General features: G+C 51.9%; 1 protein-coding gene across 1 annotated transcript in view; it reads left to right on the forward strand.

The window, feature by feature from the left end:
• The window catches only part of CDH22 (cadherin 22), an 87071-nt gene that overhangs the window by 12380 nt on the left and 51085 nt on the right, over positions 1 to 23606 (forward strand). The window contains exons 2-3 of the mRNA XM_007938438.1: positions 1445 to 1739; positions 15888 to 16007. Of these exons, the coding sequence (XP_007936629.1) occupies positions 1445 to 1739; positions 15888 to 16007 (415 nt within the window). The remainder of the gene's footprint in view (positions 1 to 1444; positions 1740 to 15887; positions 16008 to 23606) is intronic.

Raw genomic sequence — 23606 nt, forward strand, 5'->3', positions numbered from 1 at the left:
TGGTGCAGTGGTTAAGCACTGAACTGCTAACTGAAAGGTCAGCTGTTCAAACCCACCAGCTACTCTGCAGAGGAAAGCCCTGGCGATCTGCTCCCATAAAGATTACAGCCTGGGAAACCCTATGGGGCAGTTCTACCCTGTCCAGTGGGGTTGCTATGAGTTGGAGTGGACTCAATGGCACACACTAAGAAGACGCTGTCAGCAGTCCCTGAGTGGGGCAAGTGGTTAACGCACTCAGCTGCTAGCCCAAAGACTGGAAGTTCGGGTCATCCAGAGGCATCTTGAAGAAAAGACTGGCAGTCTGTTTCAAAATAACAGCCACTGAAAACCCTGTGGAGCACAGCTCTGACATGGTCTCCGTGAGTCAGAGCTGACTCCATGGCAACTGGAGGTTGGTGGGGGTAACAAGCTTTCGAGCTGCTGCCGCTGTGAGCCGCCCTCTGACTCACTAGTCCATCTCCCCCTAGATTCTGAGCCCTTAGAGGCTTGTTATCCCCACCAACTGTTATTTTGAAACAGACTGCCAGTCTTTTCTTCAAGATGCCTCTGGATGACTTGAACTTCCAGCCTTTGGGCTAGCAGCTGAGTGCGTTAACCACTTGCCCCACTCAGGGACTGCTAACAGCGTCTTGTTAGTGTGTGCCATTGAGTCCATTCCGACTCATAGCAACCCCACTGGACAGGGTAGAACTGCCCCATAGGGTTTCCCAGGCTGTAATCTTCATGGGAGCAGATTGCCAGGGCTTTCCTCTGCAGAGTAGCTGGTGGGTTTGAACAGCTGACCTTTCAGTTAGCAGTTCAGGGCTTAACCACTGCACCACCAGTGTTCTTTGAAAGCTTGCTAGGAACACAGAACAAAACAAAAGCCACCTCAAGCCCCACCCCAGACCTGCAGCATTGGAAATTACGGTAACAAAATCCCCAGGTGGTTTGCATGCTCGTGGAGGTTTAGGAAGCGCTGGTCACAGCACTCCTACAAAGCTGAACATGATCACGACGACTTGGTGTACTGCAGAGCTCAGGGTGGAGTTAGACGGGAATCCTGAAAAGCTTCCTGCAGAGGCGGCTTTTGAGCTGAGCCTTGCAGGATGGGTGGACTTTCAACGGCAGAGAACTCAAAGTCCTAGGGTGCCTTGTGCCGAAAAGCCCAGAGGTGCAGTGGTGCCTTTGGACAACATTGTAAAGGCAATGGAGAGCCATGGAAAGATTGCAAGCAAGGGAGGACCACTGGATCTGCCTCTTGGGCTGACAGTAGTTCTGGCCACAGAGGGGAAGGCAGATTTGAATGAGGCCCAGACTAGGGTGAGTGAAGCATGGGTTCCAAGGCCTCAGCCTCTTTACCAAAGGCATGGTGTATATTAGGGAGTGGACTCCCAGTGGGACCTAGTGGAGGCTGAGAGGAGCCCCCCCCCCAGCCTCCGCCCCACCTTCCTCTGTCCCCCAGATCCACTCAGACTCAGACGAGGGAGACGGCGCCATCAAGTACACCATCTCAGGTGAGGGCGCCGGCACCATCTTCCTGATAGACGAGCTGACGGGCGACATCCATGCCATGGAGCGCCTGGACCGTGAGCAGAAAACCTTCTACACACTGCGGGCCCAGGCCCGGGACCGTGCCACCGACCGCCTGCTGGAGCCCGAGTCGGAGTTCGTCATCAAGGTGCAGGACATCAATGACAGCGAGCCCCGCTTTCTGCACGGCCCCTACATCGGCAGCGTGGCCGAGCTCTCACCCACAGGTGGGCCCCGCTCCAGGGGAGGGGATGGCCAGGTCCCAAGTGGGAGCCTGCTAGGGGCGGAGGGTGGGTAGGTTCTCAGGGGAAGGAGTAGAAGAGGCATGAACTGCTGCCCCAGGGCGGAGCACACAGGCATGAGCACAGGTGCCCACGTGGCTCAGGCATGCTTGCGGACGCCATCACACGCACCAACACAGCTGGACAAAGCCACACACATACATGGACACAGCCCCACATTGAAGCATGCTCATCTACCCACAGACAGGCATGCACACAGGCACAGCCATGTGTTTGGACACCAGTGCGCCCACAAGCACAGCACCACATAGAGGCTCACCTGTCCACGTGTGTCCACACCACCCACAGACACAGCTCCACACACTGGTACTGCTGGCACAGCAGGCAGAGCCATGCCCAGGCCCACATTGACACAGCTCCCCTCAAGTCCACGGTCTACCTTAACACAGCCCTTCTACAGAGTCCAGCTCTACACCCAGACACCACCCAGCCCTGAGACCCAATATCACACAGATGCAGTTGTGTGTCCACACACAACTAGACAGGGCACCCCTACAATCAGAAACAACCCCAGGGACATGGAGTGGAGATAAGACCCAACTGCACACCCAGATATAGCTTCACACCCTGCCACAGCCACATGAAACTCCATGCAGGAAAGACCCCGCAGACACAGTCAAAAGCTACCCCCAGACATCATCATCTGGGGCTGGCTCCATAGCATGCAGCCCAGCAGGTGTGGGTGTAGCCAGGGGTACCAGACAGGTGCACACAGGGACAGCTGAGCCTAGCAGACTCAGATGCACTCTTACTCGGGTAAGGCTGCAAAGTCCCAGGGGCACTGCATGCACGCAGTTGCACACATAGAAAAGCACCCAGGAGTGCACACCCCCAAACACACCTCTACTAGAAGAACCCAGACACAACCAGCTGAGAAGCTCACATTCACACAACACTGGGGGACAGAGACTGAGGGTCAGATGAACCTGCTGTCTCCCACTGTGGGACCCCAGACATTGTCCAGCCACCAAGGCCCAACCTAGCCTACCTCCTGAGGCTTAGGTGGGAGCTGGACTCATGGAGTGAGGGATGCAAGGTAGTAGCTACCATCACCTTGCCCACCTAAGTGTTAACCTGAGTCATCCACATGCCAGGCGGCATGCTGGATAGGGCGCCGCAGCCCTGGGTCCTAGACCATGCTCCCTGATTCCCTGAGGCCAAGGGTTCCAGCTGCCTCTCTCTGAGTGTCCGGCTCTCTGTGGCTGGCTGTCAGAGGCCAGGGGTGTTTGGGTTCTTGGGAGAGAGGGCCTTCGGGGCCTCAGCAGCCCAGGTTGGCCAGATCTGGCAGATTGGTGGGTGATACAGAGGCAGCAGTGATGAGACAGGAGGAAGGGGACCAGAGAGTGTGGTGGGCACAAAAGGGGTAGTGGAGCATGGGAGAGGGGCAGTGAGAGCATGTGTGTGGGTGCAGGCTGGTTACACACACACACATGGGTACACGTGTGCACCTGGGGTCCATGTGCATTCACACATATGCAGGTGTGCATAGGCATTCACACACATGTAACTCGTGTCTGTATCTACTCACACACATGCCTGGGGTCCATGTACATTCAACATGTGTGCCTGGCATCCATGTGCATTTATGCACGTGTGCCGACGGACACTACATGGCTAGCTGAATAGCACTTTAAGGCCTGAGAGTGTATGTGACATGCCATGTGTCTGTGTTCATTCATTCATTTAACAAATATCTGTTGAGAACCTACTATGTGTTAAGCACTGGGGACACAGCAGTGAACAGGCAGACAAGACTCCCTGCTCTCTTGAAGGATACAGTCTGCATGGGAGAGACAGACAATTGGCAAGCAAACAAATCACTGATCTGGGAAGCTCCTCTGAGGAGCTGTTACAAAAGAGAGCTCTGAAGGAAGTGAAGGCCTAGAGCCTGGGAAAAGAGGAGACAGTGGGTGCAAAGGTTGAGTTCCCTCAAGGAATTTGGGGGACAGGTGTGGCTGAAGCAGAGGGGCCCAGAAGGAGAAGAGAGATTGAGGGGTGACCAGGTCATGCAGCCAGGCAGGCCTTGGTCAGGGCTGTGCCTCTTTTGCTGAGCAAAGTCCGGGGAGGGTTGTGGCCAGAGGAGTGACACAAGCTGACTTGGTTTTAACGGGATCCCATGGCTGCTCCACAGAGTAGGCTGGGCAAGGGGCGAGGGCAGAAGTAGGTTGCCCATGGAGGAGGGTATTGCAGTCACCTAGGCAGGACGTGATGGTGGCTTGGAACAAGGTGGTACCAATGGAGCTGAGGAGAAGAGGTCAACTTGGGGATGAATTTTGTAAGCAGGGCTGAAAGCCTTTGCTGATGGGTTGAATGTAGGGTGTAAGAGAAAGAAAATTCAAGGATGGCTGTCGGGATTTTGACCTGAGAAATTAACTAGATGGGAGTTTCAGTTTGCTGAGACAGGGGAAGCAGCAGGAGGAACAGATTTGGGGTGGAAGGAAATCAACAGTCTGGTTTGCAACATGCTAAGTTGGAAACACTAAGTAGCCGAGCGAAGATCTTGAATAAGGCACTTGAATATGGAGGTTTGGGGAGACATCTGGCTGGAGAGATAAATTTGGAAGTTGTCAATGTCAGAGACTCATGGACTTTCAAAACCCAATGAGAACTTAGAACTCAGTGTTGCAAGTGGGGAAACTGAGGCTCAGGGGGGCTGTGACTTGTCTAAGGTTACGCAGCAAGTCAAAGGCAGGCCCAGGTCCAGCACTCCCCACCCACTGAGGCAAACTCTGGCCTAAGAAGATATGACCCTGTCTACTTTCACCCAACACTGACCTGCACATTTCTGCATGGAAAGGTCCACAAAGGCGGTGAATGATGAGGCTGGAGAAGGAAGTAGACGCCTTATCTGAAGGGCTTGAGGGAAGCAGGGAGCCTGGGAAGGGCCTGAGCAAGGAAGTGCATTTTAGACAGCTCCCTATCTACAGTATGGAGGATAGATGGGAATGGGGAGTCGGGGGTGTGGAGGCACAGCCCCTCTGTCCACAATGGTGGCTCATCCATCACTGTGACGTCAGCTCTGAGAGGGGCCCAGGACTGATGTCAGCATCCCTGTTGAAAATAAGGGAACACGAGACTCAGAGAGACATACCCAGAGTCACATAGGAAGTCAGTGTTGGAGCAAATCCCTGAGCTTGGCTCCCAGACTGTCCAGACCCTTGTTTCACAGATGAGGAAACTGAGGCCCAGAGGAGGAGGAGGACTCGCCCAAGGTCCCACAGAGAGTCAGGCAGAGCCAGCCCCCTGCAGATCCAGCCCTGTCTCCTTTTCCTCTCCCTGTCCACTGACCCTCACCTTCCACTCAGGATGAAGTCAGGCACAGGGACTCAGTTGGGACAAGTGGGGAGCTCACGAGGGGGAGGGCAGAAGCAGAAATTAAATTAGTTTATTTCATTTGAGCAGCCTTTTGAAGGGGAAGCAAATCCGACACCAGGGTGCTTGTGGGGACCCCAGACAGCTTTGAAAATCAGTCACAATTACGGAGCCTCCTGATCGGAGCTACAGGGGCGGGGCGACAAGTGGCACCAGGGCCTGGGCAGCTTCGGAGATCAGAGGGAGCAGGCACGCAGCTCAGGACATGAAAGGCGGCAGTGCTTGCAAATTAAACCACTCAGAGCTTAAAAGGGAAAGGAAGTGTGCCGGGGGCCTCTGATGAGCCACGCTTCTGAGGAGGGCCAGCCAAGCGGAGCCAAGTGCAGGAAACAGGGCGTGCAGGAGCTGACAGTCAGGAGACCTGGCTCTCTGTATGTCCTTGGGCAAGTCCCCACCCCTCTCTGGGCCCCACATTCCCTTCTGAGCATTGAGGGGTTCTTGCAACCAGCAGATACTTATTGGGCACGTGTGCCAGGCATTGTTCCTTGCATTGGGGATTCTTAGGAAGCCTGCATACTAGTGCAGGAGAGAGAAATAAAGAAATAGCAACCAACTACATAATACGCCAGGTAGTGAAAGTGCTATGAACACAGATCTGAAGGAACTGGGAGAAAACTAAGGAGCTGTCTAAAACAGTGATTTTCAAACTTTATTTTGCATTGCCTAGAAAGCTTGTCAAAACATAGATTGCTGGACCCTGCCCCCAGAATTTATGATTCAGTGTGTCTGGGGTTGTACCCAGCTTTACATTTCTAACAAGTTCTTAGGGGATGGCAATGCTGCTGGTTTGGACTTGGAGAGACAGAGGTAAGAGCAAGTGCAAAGGTCCTGAGGCAGCATATGTAGGTCACATTTGAAGACTAGACTGCAGACCAGCAAATGAGTGGGAGAGTGTCTCATGACTCAGAAGAGGACCTGGAACCTGGATCACATAGGACTTTGTAGCCATTGAAAGGTTTCCCGTTGTGCTCTAAGTGAGATGGGAAGTAGAGGAGTGGCCTGATCCAACTTGTGTTTTAAAGGGATGATTTGTTGACCACCATATTGAAAATAGACTTAAGAGGCTTGGTTGGAAGTAGGGAGATCAAGAGGAGGCAGCTGCAATTGGTCAGGCAAGACAAGATAGTGACTTGGATCAGGATAGGAGGTGAAAAGAGATTCTGGATGTACCTGGAAGGTAGAGCTAACAGAGTTCATGAGGAATTGGGTGTGGGGAACTAGAGAGAGAGGAATCATGGATGATGCTGAGGTTTTTGGCCTGATCAGCTTCTTGGATGGAGCTGCTATTACTGAGATCATCATGCACCAGGAAGAGCAGGTTTTCAGCACTCAGTTACGATTTCTGGTTTGGACATGTTAAGATTGAGACGTCTACTGGAAATCCAAGTGGAGATGTCAAAGGGATAGTTGGGTGTATGAATCTGGAGGCCAGGAGAGAGATGAAGGCTAGAGATCCAACTTTAAAAGTCATCAGGAGAGAGAGGGTATTTGACGCTGGAGATTGTATCAGCTTGCCAAGGAAGTGAGTTTTGATAGAGAAGGGTTGCCTCTCTTGATGCAGGGGGACCTGACTCCTCCTCTGGAGTGTCGAGATCTGACCAGTGGACAGTGTGACGATTTCACAGGGCTCCCACACCCAGTTCAACTGCAACCACTTATTATGCCAACAGAGTACAAGACACTAGACTTGGTTGGCACCGTTAAGGATACACAAAAGAGAAGTTCAATCCAACACACATTTATTAGCTGCTGCTTTATTCTGGGCACTGCAGGGGATGTAAAGATAAGTAATTGAATTAAATCCACAAATGTTTATTAGCACCCATTATATACAAGGCCTCCAATGTACTTGGCTCTGTAGGGGTTACATAGATGAGTCACCCAACTTAGCAAGCATCTATTTCCACCTGCTTTATAGATGGCCCCAGGGGGGTAGAAAAATAAGTTCTTGTTGTTGTCAGCTGCCATCAGGTTGGCTCGTGTCTCAAGACAAGCCCATTCACAGCAAAAAGAAATGCTGCCCTATCTTGTGTCGCCTTCACGATCAGTTGAAGATCCAACCATCGTGTTCCATAGGATTTTCACTGGCTGGTATTTTCGGAAGTGCACCAGCAGGCCTTCCTTCCCAGTCTATAAGGTCCGCTGAAACCCGTTCAACATCTGAGTAACATGCAAACCAGCACCTGATGGCGGCGGGGCTGCATATGAGGTTCATTGTCTGTAAATTGAACCCAAGACTCTCATGTGGAGGGAGAACATTCAGCTACTGAACCACCAGTAGAACCCAGGAAAATAAGTGCATAGCTGCTTTCAATTCAGTAAACACATAGCAGTGCCTACTATGTACATGGCACTTTGCTAGGTATGTGAGGATGCCAAGATGAGTAAGACATAGCTTTGACCTCAGAGTGGTAGCAGATCGGTTTCATCTCTTGTGCCAACTCTAAATAGTTGGCAGTGGCTGCAGGGCTGTGTTAAGAAGGAATCTGAGACCTCATTCAGGGTCAGCTAAAAAGAGTGCCACAATCGATTAGTGATGTCTGCTGTGAGCAAAGGGAGGGGAACGTGGCAGCGTATATGCCAGAGAGCTGACATTGCTGGACCACAGGGTGGGGGGCTGAACAGACTGTGGGAATGGACAGGGGCCCTGCTGCAGCCAGTCTAGCATGTATTCCAGTTCCTCTGTGAGCAGCATCTTTAATAGATGGAAAAGGACTGTTTTGTAATACAGCCTGCACTTCTTGGGACATTCACTAAATAATAGCTATCAGCCAACACTGCTTTCACAGAGCTATTTCCCCTTATTCTCACAATCCTGAGGAATAAGCAGGGCTGGTATTACTGTCCTCATTTTCTGGATCAGGAAATAAATGAAAAGAGAGAGAAAGTGAGTTGCCTGAGCTTCCACAGAAAGAACTAGAGCCAGAAGCAGACCCAGAACCTGGCACCGGAGCTTGAGTTACTTGATCCTTTGTACACGGCTTCCTTGGGGGATGCGGTCGTGACCATTTATTAGGCTTGCACAGGACTTTACAGCTTGCAAAGCACTTTCACATCCCTCATCTCAGTTCATCCTCCCAGGTGCTCTCCTGATGAGTGCTGACACCTCCATTTTAACGCTAGGGAAACTGAGGGTCAAAGAGGGGAAGGGAAATAGAATTGGTAGAGTGCACTGATCCCCAAATTCACTGCCTGGGAGGGGGAAGAAGGCAGAGGGGAAAGGGAAAAGCAGGAGGCAGTGTGTTCCTCCAGGCTTCATTGGGGTTGGGCAGTGACAGGCTGGGAACCTCCAATTGTCCCATCTTCAGCTGGAGAGAGTGTGGCTCAGAGGCCCTCAGGCCCAAGCCAGGAATCAATCGCTGGCCTCTGCAGAGACAACTTCTAAAGATGTTTTTAATTAAAGTCCAGGAAGATCTATATGTGCAATATCTCCTTGCCTAGCAACAGCACTGGCTCTCACTGCCCAGCTCGGGGAAGCAGGACAGGAGGCTTCTGTTTGGGGAGCGGTGGCAGGAAGGATCAGAGGGGCTGGCCCTCAGGAAGGGACCCCACAGCCCTGGTAGTCTGAGTAGGGAGGAGTGTATCCATGCTCTTCTTTGTCTTTTTCGTCAATAATTCATTCAACAAACACGAGCACCCTTGTCTACGCCTGTGCCTGCATGACAATGGGGTACAAAGGTGCAGCCACCATCCTGCCCTCAAATGTCAGTGTAGACTAGGTGCTGTACAGTTGTTGAGTGAATAAATGGAACAGAATTATAAGCAAAAATCCTCAACTTTCTGCAACTGGCTTTGTTGTTGTTGTTATGTGCCATCGAGTCGGACCCGACTCATAGCGGTCCCTCCTTGGGTTTCCAAGGCCGTATCACTACGGAAGTAGATTGCCCAACCTTCCTTCTGAGGAGTGGCTGGTGGGTTTGAACTGCCAGCCTTCTGGTTCACAGTCAAGTGCCTTAGGCACTACACTGCCAGAGCTCCTTCTGCAGTTGGCAGAGGGATCCTATTACCAACATTTAAAAGTGTTGCTGTCCCAAACAAAGAGGTCACCAGACTACTTAACCAAGCATTCCAAGTAAGTGTTGAGAGGACCAATGGCTTATGGGACTCACTTTGAGGTGGTAGGAGAGTCCTGTCTCTTGGGGGGACCTATTAAATCCCATACAGACACTGGGGTTGCCTGCATGGGGAAGTCCATGCTGGGACTCACAGGAAAAGAGGTAGTGAGGGGAGGGTGTGCTGGTTCCCCCGGAGCCTGGAGAGTGTGTGTGTGCAGCGTTGGGTCCCCCACACCGTCAGGCCCAGCAGGCCTCCTCTGCTGCCTCCTCGCATTCTTTCCTTTGCGCCATCTCTGATGCCGTTCGTTTCTCTCCCACTGTTTCTGTATATCCCGACTTCCTGACTTTCTCCTTGTGTTTCTTTCTCTTTTGTCTTGCTGTCTCTGTTCCACTCTCTCTGTTTCTGTGTATCTCTGCCACTCTGACCCTCATCTCTTTGTCTCTGTCCTCAGTGCTCTCTGTCTCTGGGCATCTTTGTCTTCCCTCTTTCTTTCCATCCCTCTCCCCCTCGTTTCCCTGTCCTGACCCACTTTCTTTCCCCATCTCTCTGGGCCACCTTCTCTGTGCCTTGTCTCTGGACCTGTCCCTCCCCTTCCCGCCTGTGACCTCTCCCGCCCTCCCAGCAGCCTCGTTCCTGTGTCTCCTGTGTATCATTCATCCACATTAGGCTGCCCTGACTGGGCAGCCAGAAGCGGGTCGAGGCCAGCCCAGTGAGCCAGCGTTACAAGTGATGATCCAAGAGGGAGCTGGGGGCGGGGGTTAAGGAGAGAGCTGGGGGGGGGGGCTTGTTTCCTGTGTAATCTGAGCATTCCGGGGGAATCGACAAGTGGTTTTTAATTTTTAATAGAAGGCATTCTGTGCGGCTCTGGTAGCAGCAGGGAGTGGGACTCATTTTTTATAAATGTTTGAGAAGCTAAATGTGAGCCGAGGGTTTCCCCGGGCCCAGCAGGGCGGCAGTGGGAAGTAGGAAAGAGACAGGATGATAATAATTACAAACGTCTTCATAATAATGACACTTGGTCACCCCGGTTGAGGACTCTGTTCTTTTCCAGCGTGCTTCTTCTCTTTTATCTCATGAAGGCGTCTCCCACAGCTTGGGGAGGGGGGTGGAATGAAGGGATCAAGTGTCATCTCCGTCTTACAGAAGGGGAACTGAGGCCCAGGCAGGTCGGGGAATTTTCCTACAGCCACGTCTAGACCGAGAACAGGGCTGGCAAGAGATTTGATGTCCCCTGTCCCCGAGCCCCACTCCCCACAGCACTACCCCTCCCCGAGCTGTCTGGAGCTCCTCCTGCGGCTTCTGGAGCCAGAGTCTGGGGTTCAATTGGACCTCACAAATAGTGGAAGCTAAAGGAGAAGAGAAGAAAGACTTGTGTCCTGAGAGCCAGGACTTAGTTCCAATTCTGACTTCATGGTAAACCTGTCAGAGCCGTCAGGTAAACCAGAAATGGAAAGTGGGCAGACCAGCCTCCTCCCTCCTGATGTTGGTGCCCAGGGGTCTTCTACTCTGGGCCATGGCCATGCCTCCTATGACCACACAGAGAGAGGGGAGAAGGAATGGGTCCTGTTGAGGACCCACTACCTGCCTGGCTTCATCACTCACTGAAATCCCTCATCTTTAACCTTCACTGCAGAGTGGGCCCCTCTAAGATTACAGATGAGGAAGCAAGTCAGACGGGGAAAGATTTGGCCAAGGCACACAGTGAGGAAGTGCTAGGATTTGAACCCAGGACTCTGATGCCAGTGTCTGCTCAGTCTCCTTGGAGAAGTGGAGGCATCTCCTCTCAGGAGTGTCCGACTCCTCATGCTGACTTTATCTATAAAGAAAACACCTGATTTGGTGGCCTGAGTCATCCTTGTTGCTTTCTGATGGGTATCAGTCACAGTGCAGGCACTGGGAGTCTGCAGAGGGTGACGTGACAGCTAGGCAGAGCTGGGCTTAGTACCTTCCCACACTTCCTATGATGTGCCCTTGGGCAGGTCATGAACCCCTCTGTGACTCAATTTTCCCATCAGTCTAATGAAGCCTTGGGTCTAGGAGAGCAGTTCTTAGCCCACCAGGATGCACCTAGAATCATTGTGGGAGCTTGTAAAAATACCTTTTTTCACCACCAGAGAGTCCTATTTTATTGGTCTGGGGTGGGACAGCATGTTTTATTTGAAAGCTCCCAGGAGATTCTTCTGTGCAGCCAGGTTGAGAACCACTCATTTCTGAGCTCTCCAAGGACCAGCTTTGCCAGCTCTAACATTCCACATGGATCCCTGGGCCCTGAGGTCCTGCTAACCCAGAAATCAGTTAGACAGCCCCTCCTATTGCAGGCCAAACTCAGACCCTTAACCCCACCTAGCAAAAGGGCTTGGCGTCAGCACCATGGACAGCATACTGTACTGCCCTTCAGGTCACACCCCTGAAGTTCCACATTGAAAAGGACTGCCTGGGACGGAGAGTCCTGAACCCAGCTCCTCGTCCTTCTCCTCTTCCCTCCTCCTCCTTTTTCTGACCCCTCTCTCTCACTCACCGTCTACTTCTGCTATCCCTTCCTCCCACCTATAAGGCAGGGTACCCTTGCCAGATGAACTTGTTACTTTACTCAGCCTTCATTTCCTCATCTGTAAAGTGGAAATTTTAATAGAGTTTACTTCAAAGCTTTATTGTATAAGTTCCGTAAGATAATACACCCAGCAGGCCTGTTATAGTATCTAGCACAAAGCTGTTATTCAAAGGAGCTCTGGTGGTGTAGTGGTTAAGGCATTTGGCTGTTAACCAGAAAGTTGGTGGTTCAAACCTACCAGCTGCTCCATGGAAGACAGATGAGCAATATGCTTCCATAAAGATTTACAGCCTTGGAAATCCAATGGGGGTTGCTATGAGTCAGAATTGACTCTATGGCAGTGAGGTGTTTTTAAAAAAATCATTATTATTTGGAACTCTGGTGTTGCGGTGGGCAAAGCATTTGGCTGCTAACTAAAAAGTTGGTGGTTCAAACCCACTAGCTTCTCTGTGGGAGAAAGATGAAGCAATTTGCTTCTGTAAAGATTTACAGCCTATGGGGCAATTCTACTCTGTCCCATAGGGTCACTGTGAGTCAGAATTGACTTGATGGCAGTGGGTTTGGTTTTCATTATCATTGAGTGAGGCACTGGTGGTTCAGTGGTAGAATTCTCACCTTCCATATGAGAGACCCGAGTTCAATTCCCTGCCAGTGCGCCCCATGCCTGGTCACCACCCATCTGTCAGTGGGGGCTTGCGTGTTGCTATAATGATGGACACGTCTCAGCAGAGCTCCCAGACTAAGACAGACAAGGAAGCAAGGGCTGGCCATCTCCTTCTGAAAATCAGCCAGTGAAATTCTTGACTCACAGTGATTGGATCCAGTCGTGAAGATGACTCAGGACCGGGCACAATTTCATTCCATTGTGCATGACATCACTGTGAGTTGGGGGCCAACTCCATGACAGCTAGCAACAACAGCATCATTATCATTGTTGTTGAATAATGATGTGTAATTAATAATGGAGTTCATTGCCAATTCATATTTTCACCCTCGACTGTGCATAACAGTTTCCTTGGCTATAAGAGGGAAGGATGCAGTGGTGTCGCTGGAGCTGGCTCATACCAGCTCGCAAGAGCCCAGCATTGATTTTCAGGAGTTTTGCAAGCCACTTGATGTCCCATTGGTAGCTTGAAAATGTCCATGATAAGAGTATTCACACCACGGAAACTAGCAAACGCTACAAAGCAGGGGTTCCTCCACCCTAGAGCCAATGAGTAGATATTTTTCTAGCATACCACTGCGTCTGCATCACAGAATTGGTGTGAGGACTGGAGGAGAGACTGGACTCGAAGGTGCATTGCTACGTGTAAAGTGCTGAACCTGCAGACATGACCCGGAGGTGGCCCCACAGCAGCCCCAAGCCTGGCACCTCTTTGTCTGCCAATTCTGAGGAGCTGCTGACTTGTGAAGAAGGTGGGAGGTGGGGTGTGGCTTGATGAAGCCATTCCCCTAGGGCCTGGTGGTGAATCACTGACCCTTCACCATCCCCACGTGTTGGCATTAACTGTAATGGCTGCAATAAAGAATCCTGGATTGGGGAAATGATTCCATCATCCCCGTGGGAGTCCCTGGGATGCAGCCAGGAAGAGGAGAGAATGCTCAGCCGGGTCCCTGGGGAGTCACTCAGCCCAGCATTGTGCCTTGCCCAGGGGGTGGGAGGGACCTGGTGGGGGAGTGTTGGGGAGACCCTCTCTCATGACAGTTACAGCAGCCACTATTTATTTGAGGACCTGCCACGAGCCTGATGCTTTGTGTATCTTCTCCCACTTCAGTACCTCTGCGAGGGAGGCACAGTTGTGCCATTGTGTACTGCCATGCTGTGCCTCTTGAGATGACAACAGCAAAAGCCTGCATTTATTGAGTTCCTAGCGTGAGCCAGGCACTGGCCTTGGTGCTGAACATGGAAACCTATTTGAATTCTCGCATCAACCCCAGGACTTTGCTAGTACTGTACTGTTGTGTACCTGGTTCCACAAATGAGCAAATTGGGGCACAAAGGGGTTCATGACATGCCCAAGGTCGAACTGCTGCTAAGTGGCAGAGTCGTCACTGACTATAACGCAGTGCACTAGGCCACCTTCCCCAGAGTTCCTGTGCCTGCATTGATACCAGCACCCAGAAGAGCTTTGGCATCAGTGAGTCCTGGGTTCAAATCCCACCACTTTCTCGCTGTGTACCCTGGACCAAGTCTTTCCCCCTGTGACCTGTTTCTTCACCTGTAATATTAGAGAGCCCCCTTCTGCTCTCAAAGATGCTGTGAGGATTCAAGGTGATGAATTTAAGTGACTGGCAAAGTCGGGGATGTAGTGAGTGACTGATAGTGGGTGTCCCTCTCCATATGTGGTGAGGAGGCACCTGAGACAGTGCCCTTAGCCCTGAGTAGAAGACCCCTGGGCACCAGCATCAGGAGTGAGGGGGCTTGCCCACCCCTTTCCGTAGCTTCTGTGGGCAACTCACATGGTTGACATGGAGCTGGATGTGCTGGAGAGAGAAGCGCATTGCAGGGCCAGTTTAGGAGGCTCGAGCTGGGAGGGGCGGGGGGGACCCAGTGAGGGAAATGAGAAATGCAAAAGAGTGAAAAATAAATACATGTGTCTGTTTGGAATGATCGAGGGCCCCAGGCTGGAGGGGGGAGAGGCGGGCAGCAGGCTGGGCTGAGCAGAATTGCTGCAGTAGCACTTCCAGACTCTCACTCATTAGCCAGGCAGTGAACTGGCCTCACCTCCCAGCATGCAGCCTGCTGGCCAGGAGAGCCGAACCTGGCCCCAGGAAGGCCTCATCCAGACCCTCAGCAGGCCTAGGCCCCACCCCACTGCAGCAGGACACCCAGTAGAGGGCATCTCCCTGAAGTGGGTCTGATTCTTATCCCCCCATGGGTCATAGCCTGAGCCCCAAGACCCCCTTTTCTTAGCTCTCCACCTTACCCCTCCTCTCTGGCAAATTTCAGATGGACCAGATAGCTTTGCTGGACCCTCCATCTGACCCCTCCCCCAACCCCACCACCGCCCAGTCCAGCCTCACGTCCCAAGTCCTGCTTTCGTCAAATTGAACATGATGTCAAATTAGAGCCATCTCTGGGACAGGCCGAGAGAAGCTCCCGGTTTAATGAGGCAGCGTCGAAAATCAATAACTTAATTGCCGCTGTTTGATGGACTTTTATCCAATTTATACTCTCCCCAGCAGCTACGTGCAGAGCATAAGGAGGGGGAGGTTGTCTGAGCACTTGGGGGAGGGGCAAGGGGGGCACCAGGGCCCACAGCCATCTCCTTCCCAAAGGGAAAGCCAGGCCCTGCTGTCATCCTGCCCAGGGACCCTGGGGCCAGGGGCTCAGGGCTCTGAACTCCCAAGGACCTGTGTTGCCCCTCAGGGGCTGGAGGGGGCAGATGTCCCCATTACAGGGGGGAGTCCCTTGAGGAGCCACAGGGTGCTGGGATACCTGCCCTGGGAGGCAGGGGCCTGGTTGCAACCCTGACTGAGGGCAGGGTGGAAGTGATGGTTGCCACCTGTTGAAAGCTCCAGCAGCACAGTGGTTACGTGCTTGGCTGCTAAATAAAAGGTTGGCAGTTCAAACCTACCCAGCAGCTCCTTGGGAGACAGACCCTGCGATCTGCTCCTGTGTAGATTACAGCCTAGAAAACTCTACAGTGCAGTTCTTCTCTGTCACATGGGGTCACTAGGAGTCAAAAATGGACTCAGTGGCACCCAGCAGCCACCACTACCACCACCACCACCACCGACACATTGCTCTGCGCCTGCCTGCGTCCTAAATTTAAATGCACTCCCTCAATCTCTTGGACCAAGGACTAGGGTTATCTATTTCGTTGGGGGCAACAGACTTGAGAGGCTGCCCCGAAGGGCGATTGGAATCCAGTTCTGACTCCATGGCCAATGTGGTGCCACTACGAAGGCTGCTGGTCAGGAAGCGGGATGGGGACGGTAGGAGGATGGGCACTGAGGTGCGCTTTCTTTGATGACTGCCAGCCTCGGTCTCCTCTCTCAGCTTCCCTGGGATGGGGAGGTGTTGGGAAAGGTGGGGGCCAAGAGCACAGTGGCCCAGGTGACCCCTGTCTCGCTTGGTCCCCTGGATCCAGGCACGTCGGTGATGCAGGTGATGGCCTCCGACGCGGATGATCCCACTTACGGCAGCAGTGCTCGGCTGGTGTACAGCGTGCTGGATGGAGAACACCACTTCACCGTGGACCCCAAGACCGGTGAGGGGCAGAGCCAGGCCGAAGGGGCGGGGCACGGAGCCACGCCAGGGGGTGCGGTTAGAGGGACCATCAGTATAGTTGGGGTGGGGGCTTCCGGTGAAAGGCACCTTATGAGCAACTTTGAAAGCTCCATTCACTGGGCAGTTGTTAAGGATCCAGTGAAACCTCTTTAGAGGGGAGTCACTTAGAGACTGTTAATGGATAGGTGACTTCTTTTCGTCCCCTTCCCCAACACCACTAAGCAATGGAGTCGCCCCCTCACCCACCGTCGCCCCTCACCCACCGTCGCCCCTCTGTCTGTGGGATTGGAACCTGGCTGCTTTTCTGAGGGGGTCCTGGGAGAGGCAGGGAGGATGGATGGAACAGGAGACTGAGATTCCGAGATGGGCAGCGACTTGCGCCCAAGCAGCTGGAAGTGGCTGCAGAGTCCATGGGTGGTGTCTCGAGGCCCATTGATACAGGAGGAACAAGGCAGGGGTGAGGGCAGAAGATGAGACTTCAGACGTCACAGAACGTTTAGCAAATGCCTTCCTGGAGCTCACAGCTCGGTGGGGGCAGAAGGCAGCCATACACACGGGAGATTAGGGTGCAAGGCTTCTTGGAGGCGGTCTCAGTGGACCTGCAAAGGGTAGTTTTTGACGTTGGTCAGACTGAGATTGCAGAGGAAGGGCATTCCAGGAGGAGGGCAGGGCGCGGGCAAGAGCTGGGCGGAAGAGCTCAGCGTGAGGCATGAGAGGAATCGTAAGCAACCCGGACTTGGGGAAGCTGCAGTGGCTAGAGAAGAAGCGGGGGGCTGCGTGGGGGGTGAGGCTGAGGAGTTTGTATTTTATTCGACAGGCGATGGGAGGGGGCGTTGATGGATCTGGGTTTTTGCTGGTGTGTTTGCTTTTGTTTTGTGTTCTTTTTGCTCCCTCTCTCTCCATATAAAAGTAATACATTTTAGAAAAATTGGAACATTAAAGTAATGTGAAAAACAAAAAAGGAAAATACTTCCCACCCCCAGTAATTGAAGCCCCAAAGGTAGCCACTTGGTGTACATATCCTGTGAGATCTTGGGTTCCTTTGCTTGAAAAATATTATTTTTTAACAGAAAATGCATTTCAGTGTTCAAAATTCGAAGAGTCCAAAGAGGTATTTAGTGACAGTTCTTTACCCCATCCAATACCCCAGCCACCCAGTCACTGTCCCTAAGGCAACCAATGTAATTTTCTTGTGTGTCTTTGCAAAGATAGTCTCTGCATGTACAGGAGAATAAGTACATGTATTTGTTTTATTTTTTGCACAAACGGTAGCTATCTGCACTGCTTGCCTTTTTCACTTACCAATACATCTTGAAGATTATTTCCTATCAGTACCTAAAGAGCTTCCTCCTTCTCTCCTTTCACTTCTGTGATGGATACACTAACATTTATTTCACCAGTCCCCCATTGATGGACACTCACGCTGTTTCCAATCTTTTGCCACAACGAACAATGCTGTAATGAATAACCTGGTGCATGCATCACTTTGTGCTTGTGTGAATTTATCTGCAGGATAATTTTCAGGAGGTGGGAAAGTAGGGTCAAAGAGCATTTGGACTCTCAATAGATACTGCCTAAATGGCCAGATGACACTCCCGCCAACCACGTGAGCAACTCTCTGTTTCCCCTACTCCTTCCCAACACTGGGGGCTCATGGATGGCTTTTAAGCAGGGAAGTGACATGCTCAGGTTTTCATTTTAACAAGCTCCCTTGGGCTGCTGCTGGAGAGCTTGGCTCAGAGGCAGGAATTGGAGGCAGGAAGAGCCTGAGGTGCCTAGCATAGAGCCCCAAAGGACAAGAAACGGAAAGACTGTCCCTTCCTTGGTACCCATTCAGACTCCCTAACCTGCTCTGTGTGTTAGGAGGGCGGAGATGGTAAAGGGTTGATAGTGAGGGGTAGCTGAGGTGCGGGGGAGGGAGATGGAAGTGAGAGCCTGCCCAGAACAAACCAGTAGAACTTGGGGCCTGGAGGAGGGGACGTGATTAGGCTGAGGTAGGAATGCAGCGGGTTCCTAACTCGAGGGACAGAATGGGAAGGGGCAGCACCTGGAAAAATGGGAGGAATTGGCCAAGGAGCACAGGAATATGGGAATGTGTCCCAGGGTCTGGTGCCAAGCTAGAGAATTCAGTTGGAAACCTATGGGCTACAAGGTGATGAGAGAAAGGAAGAACGAGCTATCTGGACCATCCAGCAGGCTATCTGAAACAAGGGTCAGAGTTCTGAGTTAGGGCTTCTTAGGCTTTGGTTTCCCCATGTGCTCGAAGGAGGTAATAACACCCACCTACATGATTGCTGGGAGCTCTGGTAGCATAGTGGCTAAGACACTTGCCTGCTAACCAGATGGCTGGCGGTTCAAACCCACCAGCCACTCCTCGGAAGGAAGGTTGGGCAATCCTACTTCCGTAGTGATACTGCCTCAGAAACCCAAGGAGGGGTCGCTATGAGTCAGGTTTGACTCGACGGCACATAACAACAACAATCAAATTATGAGGATTCAACAAGTATTGAGTGCCTGCCATGTGCCTGGAGTCCCTGAGTGATGCCAACCATTAACATGCTCAGCTGCTAACCACAAGATTGCAAGTTCGAGTCCACCTGGAGGCACCTCAGGAGGAAGGCCTGATGATCTAGTTCTGCAAAGTCAGCCACTGAAAACTCTAAGGAGCACAGTTCGACCCTGACACACGTGGGGTCCCCATGGAGTCAGCTGGATGACAACTGGCTTTACTAGGTACCTAGCTCTGGGGACGCAGCAGTAGGCCAATCAAAGACCCTGTCCTCATGGCGCTTTTATTCAAATAAGGGATGCAGAAAATAAACATACTAACATATAATGTCAAGTAGTGATGAGGGGTCAGGTAGTGATGAGGGCTTGGAAGAAACATCAGGCAGGGTAGGGGGCAGACCTAGATTAAGAAATCAGGACAGGCCTTTCTGGAGTGGTGACACTGGGACAGAGACCTGCGTCAGTGAGGGTGTGAGCCATGCAGCGAGCTGGTGTGAGCCCATTGCAGGGCTAGAGAACAGCAAACAAAGTGAGCAGTGTAATACCAGGTGCACAAATGTGCAGCACGGGGCAGGTGGTGGAGATGATGAAGCTCTCATCCATTAGCCGGAGGAGGGAAGGGCCTTAGAGTCACTCAGCTTTTAGGAGGAGGAAGAGAGAGAACACAGAAGTAAAGGAAGGGCTGAGACTGGGTGTCGAGAGGTGACAGGGATGAGTAGATGACGAAGTGGACTCTGAGAGAATGACAAGGGAGGCTAAGCTCCAAGAAAAAGCATCTCCCACTACCAAGAGTTGGGAGAAGGATGGTAGCAGCTGGCAGGCCTGGGAGGGCAGGAACAGTTCCCAGGAAGCCAGGGGGTGGGCACCACACAAGGCAGGCAAGGAGTCCGGGTGGGGTTCTTGTTCTTGGAGGCTCTGGGGAAAGAAGGATCCATCAGCTTTCTCAGTCTGAAAGGGTCCTTATAGACATTTTCCAGAAAAGACCAGGTTTTTCCTTCTCCTGCCCACAGTCCCACCGCAGGAGCCGCCATGGTGCCATTCCCAGCCCAAGCTCCATCTCCCCAGCCAGGAATATTCCACTGATGCGGGTCTATATTTAGCAGCTGCTGCGAGGTACAGTCTGTTCTTGCTGTGCAGATAGCAGGGAGCAGAGCCGGAACGGGGCCTGAGAGGAAGGTGTGAGGGAAGGGCGGAGGCGGGGCGCCACCAGGCCCCAGTGCCAGCGGAGGAATTAACTTGTGTGTTTTAAAGGCCAGGCCTGCTGGTAAGCCCCCCACAGGGGCAACAGAGATGGCATTTGCAGGCTAATGAGGCATCATACGGGCTCCAGGGGCCCCTTCTGCTGCATTTGGAGGGGGCAGCGGGGGTGGTGAGGACAACAGCTGGAACTGGGGGTGGTGAGGGAGGACAGAGCAGCAGGGAGCCGTGGCCAGGTTCTAATTACCAGACCCTGCCCACCACCACCCAGCACAAATAGCAAGTTTCTATCTGAGACTTCAAGAGCCCTGCTGAAAATGCCCAGCTGGGCCAGTGATGTCGATTTTCCCTGGAGGGAATGGAGCTACCACTTGTTGAGAACCTAAGTGCCAGATCCCAGCCAAAACCAATTAGATAGCTGCACCCAGGCTGTGAGAAGGGAGGCAGAGGGATTGGGAGTCGGTCAGTGGTCTAAATGTTTATTGAGCACCTACTGTGTGTCAGATCCTGTAGGTGAAACAATGGCCAAGACCAACATGGGTCTCGGTCTTCATGGCACTTATTTCTGAGGTGCCCAATCCAGACTTGAGAAGAGGGATCGGTGTTATTGTTATCTGTTGTTAGGTGCCGTTGAGTTGGTTCTGATTCATAGCGGCCACACGCACAACAGAATGAAACGTTGCCCAGGCCTGCACCATCCTCTCCGTGTTTGAGCCATTGTTGCACCACAGTTCATCCATCTCGTGAGGGTCTTCCTCTTTTTCGCTGGCCCTCTACTTTGCCAAGCATGACATCCTTCTCCTGATAACACGTCCAAAGTAAGTGAGACAAAGTCTCACCAACCTCACTCCTAAGCAGCGTTCTGGCCATACTTCTTCCAAGACAGATTTGTCCATTCTTCTGCAGCTCATGGTAAATTCAGTATTCTTTGCCAACACCATAATTCAAAAGCATTAATTCTTCTTCAGTCTTCTTATGCATTGTCCAGTTTTCACGTGCATATGCGATGACTGAAAATACCGTGGCTGGGGTCAGGTGCACCTCAGTCCTCAAAGTGACATCTTTGCTTTTGAACACTTTTTAAAAAATCGTTTGCAGCAGATTTGCCTGACTTAATATGTTGTTTGATTTCCTGACTGCTGCTTCCATGGGCATCTTGTTTAGGAGGTGCCCAACCCAGGATTTGAGAAAGAGATATCTCCACATGCAAGACCTTCTGCTGGAAGTTTTGTCTCATTTTATGCTCTCGACCACTTGAATGAGTGGGTGTGGCCATGTTATAGAATAGGTCACTGAGGCTTAGAGACTCAAGAACTTGCCCAAGATCAGATACCATGTGTGGTAGTTATGTTTGTGTGTCAACTTGGCTGGGCCTGGTTGAGTGGCTGGGCAGCTGGTGGTAGTTATTCCCCATGATGAGACTGGCAGTCAGCTCCGTGGTGGGATCTACCACAAGCAGCTGAGTAGCTGCCTTTGGGAATATGGTCTCCTTCCTATATTTAAGGAGAAGCTTTGGGAATGATCTCTAGCCTATGTCATGACCCTGCATGTAGCTGTGTCATTGCTCAGCAGCCTACTATGCTCTCCCGACCTTGGGACTTACAGTGGACTTAAGTTAATGGCCTGCCGTGTGGTTTGGTAACATCAATACTGTGCCTTTTGACTTGCAACCTTGGGGCTTCTCAGCCTCAGCAGCCAGCAGCTGTCTGAGTGAAGAAACGCCTCTAGCTCCAGTGGGCCAGGAGCAGGAAGCAGAGCTGGACCCTGAGGTTGAGGGGCTTTCACCCAGCCCCTAGAGCCTGGCACTTTGAACTTGGACTTAAAGCCTCCAAACTGTAAGAATAAACTCCTGTTTATTAAGGCCATCCCATTTGTGGTTTATTCCTGTCAGAGCAGCACTAGGGAACCAGAACACCACGTAACTGATAAAATACTTGAGCCCACATCCATCTGGCTCCAAGCTCTCTCCTTTTGGCACTGTCTCCTGTCTGTCTTGACGTAGCCCTGGCCCTCAGTGAGACGATAATACATGAGTGAGTGAATGGGTGAATTTACAGAGCCGGGTGGTTTTGAGAATGGCTTCATGGAGCGATTTTTTTCACCCCAGACCCCCAGGAGTGCAAGCCCCAGTATGCTTCTCCCAGCATCAGGAGGTGGCGTGGGGAGCAGTAGACAGTAGATGGCAAAGCATGCCATGGGTCCCTTCCATCCCTGTATGCAGCCTTCTTGTAATGTGGCTTTGCCACTCCTTCCATCAAGAGGTGGAGTCTCTTTCCCCACTCGTGGAACTTGGGCCGGCCTTGTGGCTTGCTTTGGCCAGTTGAATGTGGCAGAAGCAATGTTACGCAACTTGCGAGATTCGGCCTTAAGAGGCCCTGCTGCTTTCACTCTTGCTGTCTAGGACAGCTACCCTCAGACTCCGTCCTCACGGCGGACAGGAGAGCCGTCCAGAGCCCGCGCTCCAGCACCAGAATGCCTGTTGGTATCCTTGCTGCACTGTCTTCCACGTGTGCCGTCTTGAGCAAGGCACTCAGCTTCTCTGTGCCTCCATCTCCTCACCTGTACAATGGGGGTAGTCATAGCACCTTCCTTATAGGGATGGTGAGAGTCCACTTATGATACGTAGAACAGTGCCAGGCAGAGTAAATGCACGTAAATGTTAGTTGTTGTTATCACATTCAATTCTCTGGAGGAGAAGCGTGAGAACAGTGGCTGTCAGTGGTTCTAACTGATTTGGCCCTTGGGGACTATTTGCTAATGTCTGGAGACATTTTTGGTTGTCATAAATGAGGCAGCTAGTAGGCATTTGACTGCTAACCAGAAGCCTGGAGGTTCAAACCCACCAGCCACTCCTCTGAATCGGAAGGAAGACTGGGCAATCTACTTCAGTAGAGAAACCGCCTCAGAAACCCAAGGAGGGGTCGCTATGAGTCGGAATCAATTTGATGGCAGTGAGTTTGGTTATTTTAATGGGTAGAGGCCAGGGATGCTGATAAACATCCTACAATGCACAGGACAGACTCCCTTCCTTAACAATTATCTTACTCTAAATGTCAATAGGGTTAAAGGTGAGAAACCCTGTTGTTTAGGGAGGGATGGTGATTGTCCCCTTTTTACAGATAAGGAAACTGAGGTTCAGAAAGGTGAAGGGATTTGCTTAAGATCACATGGCTAAAAAATAATAGCAGCTCTGGGACTTACCTCCCATCCACCTGCCTCAGAGGCTCCTCTGGTCCTGGGAAGACCAGCCCAGGGAGAGAAAGGATAAAGGGGAAGCCTACTGAGGGGTCGTGGAGAAGGCTGACAGAGGACCTTTGATTACATAAGACTACGCATTCCATGTCTCTGTGTTATACCTCCAAAAGGAGAGCTACCTGTAGGACTCACCCCAGCTACACACATAAACACACACACATACACACAACCTTTCCTCCAATGCCATTGACTTTATTGGAGTCTCGGAGCTGTTATGGGGACATCAGAGCCATGCTTGGGCTGCTGGCGCGTGACTCCACCTGGTGCTCTGGCCCTGTGCACCACCTGCCGCCACCTGGTACTTGACAGGTTGGAGTCGGTGGCAGGAGAATGCCTCATCGACTCTGCCCCCCCCCCCCGTCTTTTCTTCTGGCAGGGAGACAAGAAGTCCAGCCTCTCCTGCCACAGAGTTAATCTTGCAGGCAACCCGCTCCTGCCCCCTTCCCTGCTTCCATTAACAGTTTAGAGGATTGTCTGCTCCCAGATTAGCTGGTGCCAGGACAGGGAATCTTAGAGCCAGGGGTTGAGGGAGGCAGCTGAGGCCCCTGGGGCTGACTGGGGGATGCTTTGATTAAGGAGAGGTGTGTGTGTGTGTATGTGTATGTGTGCAAATAAGAGC

Source organism: Orycteropus afer, unplaced genomic scaffold (genome assembly GCF_000298275.1).
Source record: "Orycteropus afer afer isolate SDZICR_OR568_19922 unplaced genomic scaffold, OryAfe1.0 scaffold00049, whole genome shotgun sequence".
In the NCBI taxonomy this organism is placed as follows: Eukaryota; Metazoa; Chordata; class Mammalia; order Tubulidentata; family Orycteropodidae; genus Orycteropus; species Orycteropus afer.